At 49.9% G+C, this 15,493-nt stretch overlaps 1 protein-coding gene across 1 annotated transcript in view; it reads right to left on the bottom strand.

Moving 5' to 3' along the window:
- LOC308407823 (voltage-gated potassium channel subunit beta-2-like) overlaps positions 1-15,493 on the bottom strand; it is a gene marked incomplete at both ends in the record, with an annotated part of 254,708 nt that overhangs the window by 123,974 nt on the left and 115,241 nt on the right. Inside the window, one exon of the mRNA XM_080899720.1 lies at positions 12,836-12,879. Within this exon, the coding sequence (XP_080755846.1) occupies positions 12,836-12,879 (44 nt within the window). The remainder of the gene's footprint in view (positions 1-12,835; positions 12,880-15,493) is intronic.

A 15,493-nucleotide genomic window follows, 5' to 3' on the forward strand; every position in this document is an offset into this window, starting at 1 on the left:
TCCCACAGAAGCTAATTTGGTGACAACTCAAGTCTGCGGGAATGTGTAAGGAATGTCTGATCTTAACAAACTAACTTTGTTGTTACATTACAGCAATATTTAGGAAACATTTAATGGTTGATAATGGAGCAGGATGAAGGTCAAAGGGAAAGTCCCGGTAAGCTTCCGGTTACTGGGAAAGTCCCTGCCACGCTTCTGGTCATGCTTCCATCTGACGTAGTCATCCGACTGGTCCATGCTATATCACCCTTCCAGACCCGGAGTGGTATAACGTGTTGTAGAAAAATTTGATCGATTCTCTCTCTCTCTCCTTCTCTCAATCTCTTAAAAAATAATAAACCTGTCGTAAAAGTGACTCTTAAAAAAAGAAAACTCTTTACCACAGAGGGGTAAAATAGCTTCAATAAAATTATTTGGGATGCTAAATAGGATCGAGTTCTGAATATGGGCGCGGTGCTTTTTTTAACTAAGGGTTATTTTTACACATACAAGGAGATGAGTGGGAGGTCTCTATGAAATTCTTTGCATGGTACTCTGTAGGTTACAAGCAATAGAAAGTCCTTCTTTTTTCATTACAAGCACTGGTGTAGCTTGCCTCCACCAGTGTGTGGATGTGAGAGTGAATGAATTTGAGGCGCTATATAAATTTAATCCATTATTAGTCTGATAATCTGAAAGGTATTTATTTTTTTGCATCTGTAATAAGGTTAATATAAGAAAGTAAAATACATCTAAAGCTGCTATTGTAAAAAGAAATAGCCCTCAGTCTTTACCAAGAAAGTGGTTACATTTGTAGGTGAAAATGGTTATCAAGATCTTTGCCATAATATTGATGCTAATAATAGAGACTGAATCATTTAAACAATGTACTAAACAGAATTCAAACTATGAGTTCAACTCTTGTCTGTGAAAAACTAACTGCTGCGACCATTCTGTCTCTCTATGCAGCATGCGCTCTGATCTCCACTGACTCATCAGAAATCTGCTGTGTTACCCCCCTGACTTTTCATGCCCCTGGAATGACCCCCCTCCCTCTCTGATCAGAATTGTCCCTGAACTTTTCCTCAACCATCCCTCCACCGACCCCCTCCCTCTCTGGACAAAACAGAATTTTTTTTTCCCACCGGATGCAGTTCATCACGTCAAATTAGTCACTTGCGGAGTACCTCCCCCACTGGATGCAATTCGTCACGCATATGGATCAAATTAGTCACATCTGGATTCGATTAGTCATTTTTGGAGTACTTCCAGCAATGTCAAAAGGTCAAGGCTAGGGTCATCAATCAAATTTTGACACAAGGTGTACTATTACTTTTTTCACGTGTTCTCAATGATATTAATAGGTCTGCAGTTTGTTGCAATCCACTTGGCAATTGTATCAGTCAATATTTCTGAGGTACACTTACTGAGTCCCCGGGAGAGGTTTGTCGCTAGCTGGTTGACGCATTAGCCAAAGTCCTAGCAGCATCCCCGGCTAACGTATGCTTCGTGTCAATATGATATTGTACGCTGGAAGTGCTTTGGTGAAAAGAAAATTCCTTCTTGCACAATGTGCATAATACTTTACGTCAGTCGACTGTGCCATCTTGTTATTTTTTTGATACTCAAATTCCCTATCAAGAGGGCCGATGTGCATTTATCATCTTTCATATTGAGTCTGTTGGTTCAGCTGCCTGTCACTACAAGATCAACTGCCCATTTGCGCATGTGCGAAGGTAACTCTACTTGGATAAACCCCCCGAAATGCGTTGACAGAGACTTTTCAGGGATTTTGAGTCATTCTGCACTCCAGATGTGTTAATTGCATTTAAAATTTTAATCACATTGACCGTGATGGCGGATTAATTTGCGTTAACGTGTTAATTTTGACACCACTAATATATAAAAAAAATAAAAATCCCCACTCGCTCCTGTGGGTGGTCAGTCCTTCAAGCTCGGGTCCTCTACCAGAGGCCTGGGAGCTTGAGGGTCCTGCGCAGTATCTTAGCTGTTCCCAGGACTGCGCTCTTCTGGACAGAGATCTCTGCTGTTTTTCCCGGGATCTGCTGGAGCCACTCGCCTAGCTTGGGAGTCACTGCACCTAGTGCTCTGATTACCACTGGGACCACCTTCATCCTCCACATCTTCTCGAGCTCTTCTCTGAGCCCTTGGTATTTCTCGAGCTTCTTGTGTTCCTTCTTCCTGATGTTGCTGTCATTCGGAACCAGTACATTGATCACTACGGCCGTCTTCTCATGTTTGTCTACCACCACTATGTCCGGTTGGTTAGCCACCACCATTTTGTCCGTCTGTAACTGGAAGTCACACAGGATCTTAGCTCAGTAATTCACCACCACCCTGTGGGGGCGTCTCCCATTTTGACCGCGGGACTTCCAGGTTATACTCGGCACAGATGTTTCTGTACATATATATATGTATATATATATGGCGAGCTCAGACAAGGAGGAGACGGAGGTATCGTTTGGTCTTGCTTCCCGTGAGCTAGCCAGGGAGCACAACCGTTTATTCACAATTTCAGAAGAACACTGCCGCTAGCTAACTGCTCAGCGTGGCAACAACAACAACAACACAGGCCGCCCTCTGACCCTGGAAGGACACACCGTCGCAGCGAGAGGGCGTCACCTGTCACTATGGCAACATAAACAAAACATAACTGTACAAACAGAACCCCGAACAGCCCTGACCCGCTACATAGCCCCCACCTAAGGGGTCAGTCATCCCCGACGACCCCATTACCCCACACAAAGTCCTGCAAATGTCCAGGTGCCTTCTTTTGGTGCACCGGACGGTCACGACCGGCGGGGGAAAAGTCACTTGGGTCAGAACATGCGGTACCACCATCATCCCCTGCTCCGGCGTCTGTTGGAGCGAGCGGTCAGTACGGTGAGAGCCTGTCCCGGTGCAACACCACCATGCGCCCCGGGCCCAGCATGCGGATACGGTACACCACGTCTGTTAGCCGCTCCACAACCTCTGCCGGCCCTTGCCAGTGACTGCAGAGTTTGGGGGACAATCCTCTCTTGCGAACCGGGCAGTACACCCAAACCTTGTCGCCATGCATGAAAACCCCCCCCTCGGCACTTGGTGCCGTAGGCTCTTTTCTGTCATACTCCGGCGCTGGCCTGCGCCTGGCGGGTGTAGTCATGAACCACCTGCAGCCGCTCCCTGAGCCTCCTGTAGTAGTCCATCTCTGACCCACCATCAATCTCCGGCTCGGGAGGGGACCCGAACACCAGATCCACAGGCGTCCGGAGCTCCCGTCCAAACATCAGAGTGGCAGGTGTGCACTGGCTGGACTCCTGCACCGCAGTCCGATACGACCAAAGGACCAGGGGCAGATGTCGGTCCCAATCTCGCTGGTGGCGGCTGGTGAGAATGGCGAGCTGGGTGGCCAGCGTGCGGCTGAAGCGCTCAACCAAGCCATCGCTTTGTGGGTGGAGCGATGTGGTTCTTGTTTTCTCCACCCCCAGTCGCCGGCAGATCTCCCCGAAGACCTTCAATTCAAAGTTACGCCCCTGGTCACTGTGGAGCTCAGCCGGGACCCCAAAACGGGTGAACATCTCCTCCACCAGCTTCTCGGCCGTCGTCGTTGCGCTCTGGTCCGGCACCGCGTAGGCCTCTGGCCACTTCGTGAAATAGTCCATAGCCACCAACACATACCAGTTCCCTGACTCTGTGACGGGGAAAGGCCCTAGGACGTCCACTCCCACTCTTTCCATTGGGGCCTCCACCAGGTACTGCTGAAGGGGGGCAGTGGAGCGGCCCTTCTGTGCCGTGCAGGTGTCACAGCAGTGCACATGAAGTTCCACATCCCGTCGACAGCCAGGCCAGTGGAACCATCCCCTGAGGCGGCGGAGAGTTTTGGCGTTCCCATAGTGTCCTGCCCCCACCGAGCCGTGGACTAGCTCAAGCACCTGCGACCGCAGCGACCGAGGCACCAACAGCTGCAGGAGATCTCTGCCCTGACCGGGGGCCCGCCATCTCCGGTACAGGAGCCACCCCCCTCCGCCGGCTGTGGCCTGAGCAGTAGCCACCCCCAGCACCTCCTGGTCCCGCTCTTCCTGTCGCAGGCAGTAGCGGCACTCGACGGCTATGCAGGGCCGTCTGGAGAGGGCATCAGCCTTGCCATGCTGTCGACCTGGCCGATGCTGGATCTCGAAGTCATAGCCCTGAAGGACCTCCAGCCAGCGGGCCACCTGCCCTTCTGGGTGTTTGAAGTTCAGGAGCCAAGTCAGAGATGCATGGTCAGTGCGCAGGAGGAACCGACAGCCGTGCAGATATGGCTGGAAGTGCCGCACCGCTAGCACTACGGCCAGCAGCTCCCGCCGGGTCATGCAGTAGTTCCTCTCGGCTCGCCCCAAGTCACAACTGAAGTACGCCACCACCCGTTCTCCAGCCTCGTCTTGCTGGGAAAGGACCACCCCGACCGCCCCGACCCCACATCAGTGTCCACAATGAAAGGTTGCGTCGGGGTAGGCCAGAACTGGGGCTCTGGTGAGGGCCTCCTTCAGCTGTGCAAAAGCCGCAGCACAGGCATCCCCCCAGCCAAACACCTGTCCCTTGTCAGCCAGGCGGTGGAGGGGGCTGGCCATTGTCGCGAACCCTTTGATGAACCGACGGTAGTAGGAGGCTAGGCCCAGGAAGCTCCGCAGTTCTTGGACGTTCGAGGGAGTCGGCCAGTCCTGGACCGCAGCCACTTTTGCGGGGTCAGTGGCGACACCTCGAGCGCTGATCACATGGCCCAAGAACGTGGTCTATCCCACCAACAGGCGGCATTTCGCAGGGTTGAGCCGCAGCCCAGCTCGTCGGATGGCACTCAAGACCTCGCTCAGGTGAGACAGTGCACTGTCGAAGTCGCCACCGTGCACCAACAGGTCATCCAGGCTCACAACGCAGCGGCTACGAGGGATATCCACGAGCACCCTCTCCATCAGCCTCTCAAACGTCGCTGGCGCATTGCAGAGCCCAAATGGCATGACCCTGAACTGCCACAGCCCCTATCCAATGGTGAATGCAGTCTTAGGCCTTGCGTCGGGGGCTAGCTCCACCTGTCAGTAACCGCTGCGTAGGTCGAGGGAGCTGAACCAACTGGAGCCGGTAACGTAATCTAGGGCCTCGTCGATCCACGGCAGCGGGTACGAGTCCTTCTTGGTGACTGCATTGAGACGGCAAAAGTCCACGCAGAACCTCGGACTGCCATCCTTCTTCCCCACCAGAACCACGGGTGCCGCCCATGGGCTATTGGATGGCTCGATCACCCCAGCCGCAGCCATCTCACGGATCTTCTCTTCCGCTACCTGCCGTTTCGAGAGGGGCAGCCGGTGTGGGCGCAGACGGATGGGCTGAGCAGAGCCGGTGTCGAAGGTGTGCTGGACCAGACTCGTCTGCCTGCAGTCTTTGTCACTGGCGGCAAAGATGTCCACATTCTCGTCCAGGAGGCACCTCAACCGCTGGCGCTGGTCGACGTTGAGGCCTACGCTGCTGCGCTGCCAAAGGTCATCAACAGCCTCGATGGTCTCAGTCGAAGGAGGTTTGTCAGGCTGAGAGGCTGAGGCGAGTGGAGATGACCACCGGCATTCGAAATCTGCTGAGCGGCAGCTGCCCAACGCCTGTCTCGTCTGGTCCCCGCTCCCTGCTTTTGGCCGCGGTGGAGAGCAAAAGTCTCTCCGCCAAGAGTGATAGCCAGCTTTGCGGTGTTGACGCAGGCCCCCCAGCGGCTCAGCAGATCCAGGCCAATGATGCACTGGTCTTGAATGTCGGCGAGCCAGAAGTCGTGCACCAGCTCTAGATCCTTCACTCGGATCCGGAACGGTTTCTTCCCCCGCATAACAGTTTTCTCCCCCCGTCACTGTCATCAGCTACAGTGGGGCAAAAAAGTATTTAGTCAGCCACCGATTGTGCAAGTTCCCCCACCTAAAATGATGACAGAGGTCAGTAATTTGCACCAGAGGTACACTTCAACTGTGAGAACCAGAATGTGAAAAAAAACATCCATGAATCCACATGGTAGGATTTGTAAAGAATTTATTCGTAAATTAGGGTGGAAAATAAGTATTTGGTCACCTCAAACAAGGAAAATCTCTGGCTCTCACAGACCTGTAACGTCTTCTGTAAGCTTTTCTGTCCCCCACTCGTTACCTGTATGAATGGTACCTGTTTGAACTCATCATCTGTATAAAAGACACCTGTCCACAGCCTCAAACAGTCAGACTCCAAACTCCGCCATGGCCAAGACCAAAGAGCTTTCGAAGGACACCAGGAAAAGTATTGTAGACCTGCACCAGACTGGTAAGAGTGAATCTACAAGATCTCATCCCGTGGGGTCAAAATGATCATGAGAACGGTGAGCAAAGATCCCAGAACCACACGGGGGGACCTGGTGAATGACCTGCAGAGAGCTGGGACCAAAGTAACAAAGGTCACCATCAGTAACACACTACAACGGCAGGGAATCAAATCCCGCAGTGCCAGACGTGTTCCGCTGCTGAAGCCAGTGCATGTCCAGGCCCATCTGAAGTTTGCCAGAGAGCACATGGATGATACAGCAGAGGATTGGGAGAATGTCATGTGGTCAGATGAAACCAAAGTAGAACTTTTTGGTATAAACTCAACTTGTCGTGTTTGGAGGAAGAAGAATACTGAGTTGCATCCCAAGAACACCATACCTACTGTGAAGCATGGGGGTGGAAACATCATGCTATGGGGCTGTTTTTCTGCCAAGGGGACAGGACGACTGATCCGTGTTAAGGACAGAACGAATGGGGCCATGTATCGTGAGATTTTGAGCCAAAACCTCCTTCCATCAGTGAGAACTTTGAAGATGTGTCATGGTCCGGAGTCTGCGACTCCGTGTTTATGTTTAGTCTATTAGTATTCTGTGGTTTTGGTTACCTTGGGTGTTTGTATTCTTCTGTTCATGTTCCTATGTTCTGTGTCCCCCAGTCTGTGTTAAGTTGGTGTGTTATGTCATTGCGTGTATGTGTTTCCTGTTTTATTGTGAAGGTCTGCGTCTTATGTGAGTGTTTTCAGTTTGCCTCCCTAGTCTCGTCACGATAATCACTCCCAGCTGTGTTCCCCACCTGCGTGTAATCTCCCTGTGTTCTCTGGGTGTATTTAAGTTGTGTCTTCTGTCATGGTAGTTGCTGGTTCGTCTGCGTTATTTTCCTCGCCGCCATTCTGTGTTTATTCCTCCAGCTTCCTGGTCATTCTCCCCGCAAGGTACCCTCGTTAGTGTTCTGGTTTTGTGTTTAGTTTAGTTTTCCCAGTTTAGAGTTTTTACCGTTCTGTTTCTCGCCACCCCTTTTGTTGTTCTTATCCGGTTGTAAATAAAGCTCATCCTCCACTTAAGCAGTCTGCATCTTGGGTCCGTTAAATATTCCACACGGCTTGCCCCGGCAAACCGTGACAGTATGAACCAGCCACTATGGACCCAGCAGCTTTCAACCCTTCTGAGGAGCTAAAGGACGATATCATTTTCACTGTGGAGAATCTTATCAGCCTATGGCTGGAACACCCCCCGGAAGAGCTTCGCCGCGCAGCGGAAGATCGGCTGCAACGGCTCTTTTCCGGCCTGCCATGGCTATTGGAATCGCTTTCCCCGACCATACAGGCCTTTCTCCACCTCACACCACACCTTCTCTCCGCCACTACTACCTCGCAGCCCGACTCGCCGGACGTGATTTTGCCCGGCCCGTCGGAGCCATCTGCGGGGAAGAAACGTCGATCGCGCCGTCGCGCCACCCCACAGCCGGACGTTCGGACTTCTAAATCGCTGGCTGTGGTGAGTGAGGATTCTTTTCCGTTTTCGGACTGTGTGACGGTTCATTCAGGGGCTGTGTTCTGTGCGGCAGATAATGATATGAACAGCTTGTCGCCTGAGCCACTCTCAGCTCAGTTAGCAGCCTCTTTCAGCTCAGTCTCCAGGGTCGCTTTCAGCTCAGTCTCCAGGGTCGCTTTCAGCTCAGTCTCCAGTGCCTGTTTCAGCTCAGTCTCCAGTGCCTTTTTCAGCTCAGTCTCCAGTGCCTGTTTCAGCTCAGTCTCCAGTGCCTGTTTCAGCTCAGTCTCCAGTGCCACTTTCAGTTCAGGCCCCCGCGCCTCCAGAGTCACCTGTAGCTCAGGCCCCCGCGCCTCCAGAGTCACCTGTAGCTCAGGCCCCCGCGCCTCCAGAGCAACCTGTAGCTCAGGCCCCAGTAGCTCCAGTGCCGCCTGTAGCGCAGGCCCCAGTAGCTCCAGTGCCGCCTGTCGCGCAGGCCCCAGTAGCTCCAGTGCCACCTGTCGCGCAGGCCCCAGTAGCTCTAGTGCCGCCTGTCGCGCAGGCCCCAGTAGCTCCAGTGCCGCCTGTCTCGCCGGCCCCAGTAGCTCCAGTGCCGCCTGTCGCGCCGGCCCCAGTAGCTCCAGTGCCCCCGCTACCCGTAGCTCTGGCTCCAGTATCACCGGTTTCGCTCATTCACTCCATGCAGGGAGAAAGTTTAATTTCACCTCAAGGTGCTTTTCATGGTTCAGCCGCCATTGGCACAGTTTGCCGCTCCAGGGCTTCCCCAGAGGCTAGGTCTCAGTCCCCAGCTGATTCTGGACCCCTGAAGTCTAAGCAGCTACCTGAGAACTGCGCCATGTCAGCATTGCCTGTGCAGAGCCCGTGCTCAGTGCATTGCCAGTTGCCTTCATGTTTGCCAGAGGACTCCATGACTGCTGGCTTAGTGATGACTTCTGCTGGAGGGTCCATAGGACTGCTCCAGCCTTCGTCTCCTGTCTCCGCTGGAGGGTCCGAGGGGCCCGTTCAGCCTCCTGTCTCCGCTGGAGGATTCGAGGGGCCCGTTCAGCCTCCTGCCTCCGCTGGAGGGTCCGAGGGGCCCGTTCAGCTTCCTGCCTCGTCGGCTGGGGGGCCCGAGGAGCCCGTTCAGCCGCCTGCTGCAGCTTCATCATCATCCTCGCCTGCTGTATCTTCATCATCATCCTCGCCTGCTGTATCTTCATCATCATCCTCGCCTGCTGCACTTCATCATCCTTGGTGGCGCTGTCACTTGGCGTTCGCTCACTCTGCGCTTCATCATCCTCGTCTGGTCCAGCCGCCGAGTCTTCCGCCTCGCCTGGTCCAGCCGCCGAGTCTTCCGCCTCGTCTGGTCCAGCCTCCGTGTCTTCAGCCTCGTCTGGTCCAGCCTCCGTGTCTTCAGCCTCGTCTGGTCCAGCCTCAGAGCCTTCAGCCTCGTCTGGTCCAGCCTCAGAGCCTTCAGCCTCATCTGGTCCAGCCTCAGAGCCTTCAGCCTCGTCTGGTCCTGCTTCAGCCTGTGCTTCGCCTGGTCCAGCCTCTGCAGCCTCGCCTGGTCCGACCTCAGCCTCTGCAGCCTCGCCTGGTCCAGCTCCGGCCTGTGCTTCGCCTGGTCCAGCTCCAGCCTGTGCTCCGTCTGGCCCGGCCTAGTCTGGTCCGTCTGGTCCTGTGCCCACCGGGCCTCGGCCAGTACGCTTGACACTGGGGCGCCACCGCTGCCTTCCGCGCGGCCGGCCCCCTGAACTGCTCCGTCGTCTCCTTCGTCGCCGCCGTTGCCTTCCGCACGGCCGCCCCCCTCTTCGCCTGAGTGGCCGCCGTTGCCTTCCGCACGGTCGGCCCCCGGACCGGTGCTGTCGTCGTCGCCGTTGCCTTCCGCACGGTCGGCCCCCGGACCGGTGCTGTCGTCGTCGCCGTTGCCTTCCGCGCGGTCGGCCTCCCGAACTGTGTCCACGACGCCGCCGTTGCCGTCCGCGCGGTCGGCCCCCTGAACTGTTTGGACTCCTGTGCTGGCCGGCCCCCTGACCTCTTTGGTTTTGGACTCGTGTTTTTGTTTTTGTTTTTGTCTTTTGACCTTCTGGTGCTCCTGTTTTGTTTTGCCCCGAGCCCTCCGTCCTGGACCCCCGCCGCCCGCCCTGGTCGGGTTGTTTTCTGTTTTTTCTGGCTGTTTTTTTGTTGGGCTGTCTGGAGCCAGCCTTTGAGGGGGGGGTCCTGTCATGGTCCGGAGTCTGCGACTCCGTGTTTATGTTTAGTCTATTAGTATTCTGTGGTTTTGGTTACCTTGGGTGTTTGTATTCTTCTGTTCATGTTCCTATGTTCTGTGTCCCCCAGTCTGTGTTAAGTTGGTGTGTTATGTCATTGCGTGTATGTGTTTCCTGTTTTATTGTGAAGGTCTGCGTCTTATGTGAGTGTTTTCAGTTTGCCTCCCTAGTCTCGTCACGATAATCACTCCCAGCTGTGTTCCCCACCTGCGTGTAATCTCCCTGTGTTCTCTGGGTGTATTTAAGTTGTGTCTTCTGTCATGGTAGTTGCTGGTTCGTCTGCGTTATTTTCCTCGCCGCCATTCTGTGTTTATTCCTCCAGCTTCCTGGTCATTCTCCCTGCAAGGTACCCTCGTTAGTGTTCTGGTTTTGTGTTTAGTTTAGTTTTCCCAGTTTAGAGTTTTTACCATTCTGTTTCTCGCCACCCCTTTTGTTGTTCTTATCCGGTTGTAAATAAAGCTCATCCTCCACTTAAGCAGTCTGCATCTTGGGTCCGTTAAATATTCCACACGGCTTGCCCCGGCAAACCGTGACAAGATGAAACGAGGCTGGGTCTTCCAACATGACAATGATCCAAAACACACCGCCTGGGCAACAAAGGAGTGGCTCCGTAAGAAGCATTTGAAAGTCCTGGAGTGGCCTAGCCAGTCTCCAGACCTCAACCCCATAGAAAATCTGTGGCGGGAGTTGAAAGTCCGTGTTGCTCGGCGACAGCCCCAAAACATCACTGCTCTCGAGAAGATCTGCATGGAGGAATGGGCCAAAATACCAGCTACTGTGTGTGCAAACCTGGTAAAGACCTATAGTAAACGTTTGACCTCTGTTATTGCCAACAAAGGTTATGTTACAAAGTATTGAGTTGTATTTTTGTTATTGACCAAATACTTATTTTCCACCCTAATTTACGAATAAATTCTTTACAAATCCTACCATGTGGATTCATGGATTTTTTTTTTCACATTCTGTCTCTCACAGTTGAAGTGTACCTCTGGTGCAAATTACTGACCTCTGTCCTCATTTTAGGTGGGGAAACTTAAACAATCGGTGGCTGACTAAATACTTTTTTGCCCCACTGTATATATATATATATATTCCTACAAGGAACAAGTTATTGCCAACAATGTGGAACAAGCTTATGCAATGGGTGTATTAATTGTATAGATATATTTTTGCTAGTCTGACATCAGACAGAAACGTCTGACTAGTTGATACTAGCTTTCAGACATTACTTATCTTTTCAAATCATCAGACGTCATTTTAAGTCTATCCTGCTAAGAAACTATTCTAATATTTAGGTCAAGGCATGTTTTGACAAGAGATTTTAAATTAATCAGTAAAGATACAAATCAAGTGTAGACTGTCTGCTCAATTTCAGTGGATTAAATAAAACAATTTCACAAGCATTTATGGGTCTATGTACAAAAATTGTAGACAAACCTATTCCCACTGTTATGTACAACTGGATAATCTAACACAATCACAGCTAAAATGCTAACTAAATCATTTATTTAAAAATTTAAAACATATGTTTAAAAATAGTTTCTGCTATTTTCTAAAATGCAATTAAACCCAGGTCTGGTGCTGGAGACATTCAACAAACCAATATTTTTATTTTCCATGCTTAGAAAATTGTTTTCCCTCATTTTCAAGCATCTAATTCTCACGTAATTATGAATTGCTTTTCTTTGAAAAACACACTAAAAACGTAATTGGTGATAAAGAAGAAAACAAAACTATGTCCCCAGCAGAGATGGGCAGTAACGCGTTACTTGTAACGCGTTACTGTAATCTGATTACTTTTTTCAAGTAACAAGTAAAGTAAGGGATTACTATTGCAAAAATGGTAATTAGATTACCGTTACTTTCCCGTAGGAACGCTGCGTTACTGCGTTACTAAAACCGTGATTTTTTGCGAGAATGTCTCACGACAGTGACGTAAGCGAGTGCGCCGTCAGTGACAACACCTGTGTGCAGATCAACAATGGATCACATATCGATTGTGGGAGAGAGTATGAGCGTGCAGCGTTTAAAGCATGGAAGTACTGACCTTACTTTGAGTTTGATTCCATAAAAAGTGACAAAAACATTAGCGTCCATCGTGCGTGGGAAGAAAACTTCTTTTTACAGCAAAAAAAACCCCCCTAAACGTCCAAGCAAGCACAAATTCACAGAGAAACTCGCGGATTCTTCAACTGACCGTGGCACACCTGCACCTGGGTAAACCTCCGCCTACCGCAGTCCTGCTTTACAGGTGAAAATAGAGCAACAGGACCGCTGAGTCTTTGACTTTATTCATTTTCTGCTGTGTTTTACTTGCATCTATTTGAAAGAGTGAGTGTAAACACAAAATAATATTTTATTTTATGTGCTGGAATGTGTAGAAAATAGGTTTAAATGTCAAACTAATTTATTCAAGTCAGAGAATGTTGCATATAATAAAATTTTTGCTTGATGCATAAAGTTAAAAGATTAAAACTGATAAAACAAGTTAAAAAAGAGACTTTTCCATTTGATTACATTTTATATGATGGATTATGTAGAAAAAGTAGAATTGGGCTGAAAGATCTATTGCTTTATCACCTATTCAGGTTGTAAATCGTGTTTTTAAAAAGTAACTAAGTAACTAATTACTTTTGAAAATAAGTAATGAGTAAAGTAACGGGATTACTTTTTTTGGGAAGTAATCAGTAATTAGTTACTGATTACTTTTTTCAAGTAACTTGACCAACACTGGTCCCCAGTATGCAAACGATCAATGTTTGCATACTGGGGGAAAAGATTTCAAATTCACAGTTGTAGCTAATAATCTTACCTTCAAGTATATGTTTTCTAGATAATCCTCTCTCCATTTCTGCTCTGAAAAAAAAACCATAATAAATTAAATTCAAAATTTAAAATAGTACTTTTTAACAACACTACAGATAGATTAGATAGCCTTGGAAAAGTATTTGCCTTTTTCCCATGCTGTTGCATGCTGGGGTAGCTGGTTAAAGTTTGCAGATATCAACAGACTCCATAAACTGATCCGTTTAGCTACAAATCTTGTGGAGATAGAACTGGACTCCAGCCTCCATTACTGTGTGGTGTCGGAGAGGCAGATGTTGTCCAAGATAAAGACAATGTTGGACAATACCTTCCACCCACTCAATAACTATTAGCCAGTCATTGGAGCATGTTCAGTGAGAGACTGAGATTAGGCAAATGCACAACTGAACAACACAGGAAGTCATTCCTGCTACAATTTTATCTGATGCACCGTACACAGTGTAATAGTTGCATTTACTGTGAAAATAACAAATAAAGTTTTACAGTTTAGAGTAAAACGAATGATGAAGACCCTGGAGCAGCTGGTCCTGGCTCAGCTTCGGCACCTGGTGAGCTCATCACTGGACCCACTTCAGTTTGCCTACCAACCTGGCATTGGAGCGGATGATGCCATCATCCACCTCCTACATCGTTCCCTCTCTCACCTGGACATTGCTGGGAGCACTGTGAGAATCATGTTCTTTGATTTCTCCAGTGCCTTCAACACCATTCTTCCCACGGTCCTGAAGGACAAGCTGGAGAACTCAGGAGTAGGGATGGGCACTGGTATCCGGTGCCACGATGGCACCGGTTCTGACATAAACGGTAGTAACCAGACCGAAAAGCAACGCACATTTCGGTGCTTTTTTTTTCCTGAGATGTCATACACTTTGGATTCTAGCCAATCATTTTACCTTTGCAAGCGTAGTAGGCGGGCCCAGGTACGTACTTTCTTTTAGAGCAGAGCTACAGATTAAAAATGCCCAAGGCGAAGTGGTCAAAGTCTGGCTGTACTTCACAGTAAAAGATGCAAACTCAGCAGCCTGCAACAAGTGCTTTAAGGTGATACTGTGCAAAGGAGGGAACACCTCAAATCTGATGAAACACCTGGCGACGCATAGCGTTTTTTAAAAGCCGAGAAATGCACTGTATTTGATAGCTTGCTGCGAGACCTCACACCGAGCACGTCTACTGCGGGTGTGGTGCCTGGTATCTGACCCGGAGTTAGCAACATCCCCCGAAAACCCGAAGAGGAGAGTCCTGGCCCCTAGCCCTGCCAGTGTAGCAGAAATGATGACGGATGATGATGGCAGCAGCAGCCGTTCTTCTCTGCGTGAGTAACTTAATGTTGTTCGTGTGTAATTTACGCTGAGTAGGCTAACCACGTTATTACATTAATGCATGTAAGGTGAACTAGCAAACACGTCATAGTTACATGCGGCTATCTTCTTGTTTGATGGCAGATACTCCCTTCGCCCTGGCCAAAAAGGCTAAAATGACCAAAGAAAACAGTGGAAAACAGCTAAACATGAGAGGTTTTTGGACAAAGTTTGTGTTTTTTTCCATTGATTAAGCACTGCTTCCAGCCAAGAGTGATACCATAAATCCCCTATAGCTGCAGAAAAGGCTAACATTGTTATCTGTTTACAAAAAAATAGCTAAATATGAGAGGTTTTAGGACAAGTTTGTGTCTTCCATTCTTTAAGCACCGGTTCGAGCACCGTTTAAGCACCAGCACCATTTCAAAAGTTTGGTACTGGTATCGGATAAAACCTAAACGATACCCATCCCTACTCAGGAGTGGACAATCACCTCACTACATGGATTCTGGACTCCCTCACCGACCGACCACAGTATGTGAGAACTCAGGGCTGTGTGTCGGACAGGGTCGTCTGCAGCACGGGGGCCCCACAGGGAACAGTTCTGGCTCGTTCCTCTTCACCATCTACACTGCAGACTTCTCCCACAACTCCACCCAGTGCTTCCTGCAGAAGTTCTCTGATTACTCTGCAATAGTCAGCCTCATCACTGATGGGGACGACAAGGAGTACAGAGAACTGACACAAGGCTTTGTGGACTGGTGCCAGCTGAACTACCTCCAGATCAACACTAGTAAAACCAAGGAGCTGGAGGTAGACTTCCACAGGCACAAACATCCTCCACTGCAACCACTGAACATCCAAGGTCCAGGGCATCTGCTGTGGCAAATGGGTGCAAGCCTTTGACCACAAACTTAGTCACTGCTCGGTGACATTCGTCTATCCTGGCCTGAAAGGAGACGCTACCGGTAGACTGCAGCGAGAACTGCCAGCATCTGAGCCAGCCAGACTCTGTCTGTCTCTCTCATCATGGTCACCTAAATGCAGCGCACAGTAATGGCAGGTTTTGTAATAAGGCAGATCGCGCTAACATAATATGCACTGTTAGTTGATTATTTACCTGCCGCATTAACGGGAGAGGACGTGCAAACGTTTCCGCTGCTGCTGGGTTGAGATTCACGAGTCCAGAGCGGAATTAAAAACACGACATTCATTTAAGGTTATTGCGTGTTTTGTGAGCAAATGCTTTTGCATATTCGTAGTGTTTCCTCCCTTAAATGAAATCTCTACTTTTCAAGTACTGCAAGTTGCCCTGTTGTCATCCGTTCTCGTAAAGCATAGGTGTC

This window comes from Rhamphochromis sp. 'chilingali' (assembly GCF_963969265.1).
Source record: "Rhamphochromis sp. 'chilingali' genome assembly, chromosome: 12".
NCBI lineage: Eukaryota > Metazoa > Chordata > Actinopteri > Cichliformes > Cichlidae > Rhamphochromis > Rhamphochromis sp. 'chilingali'.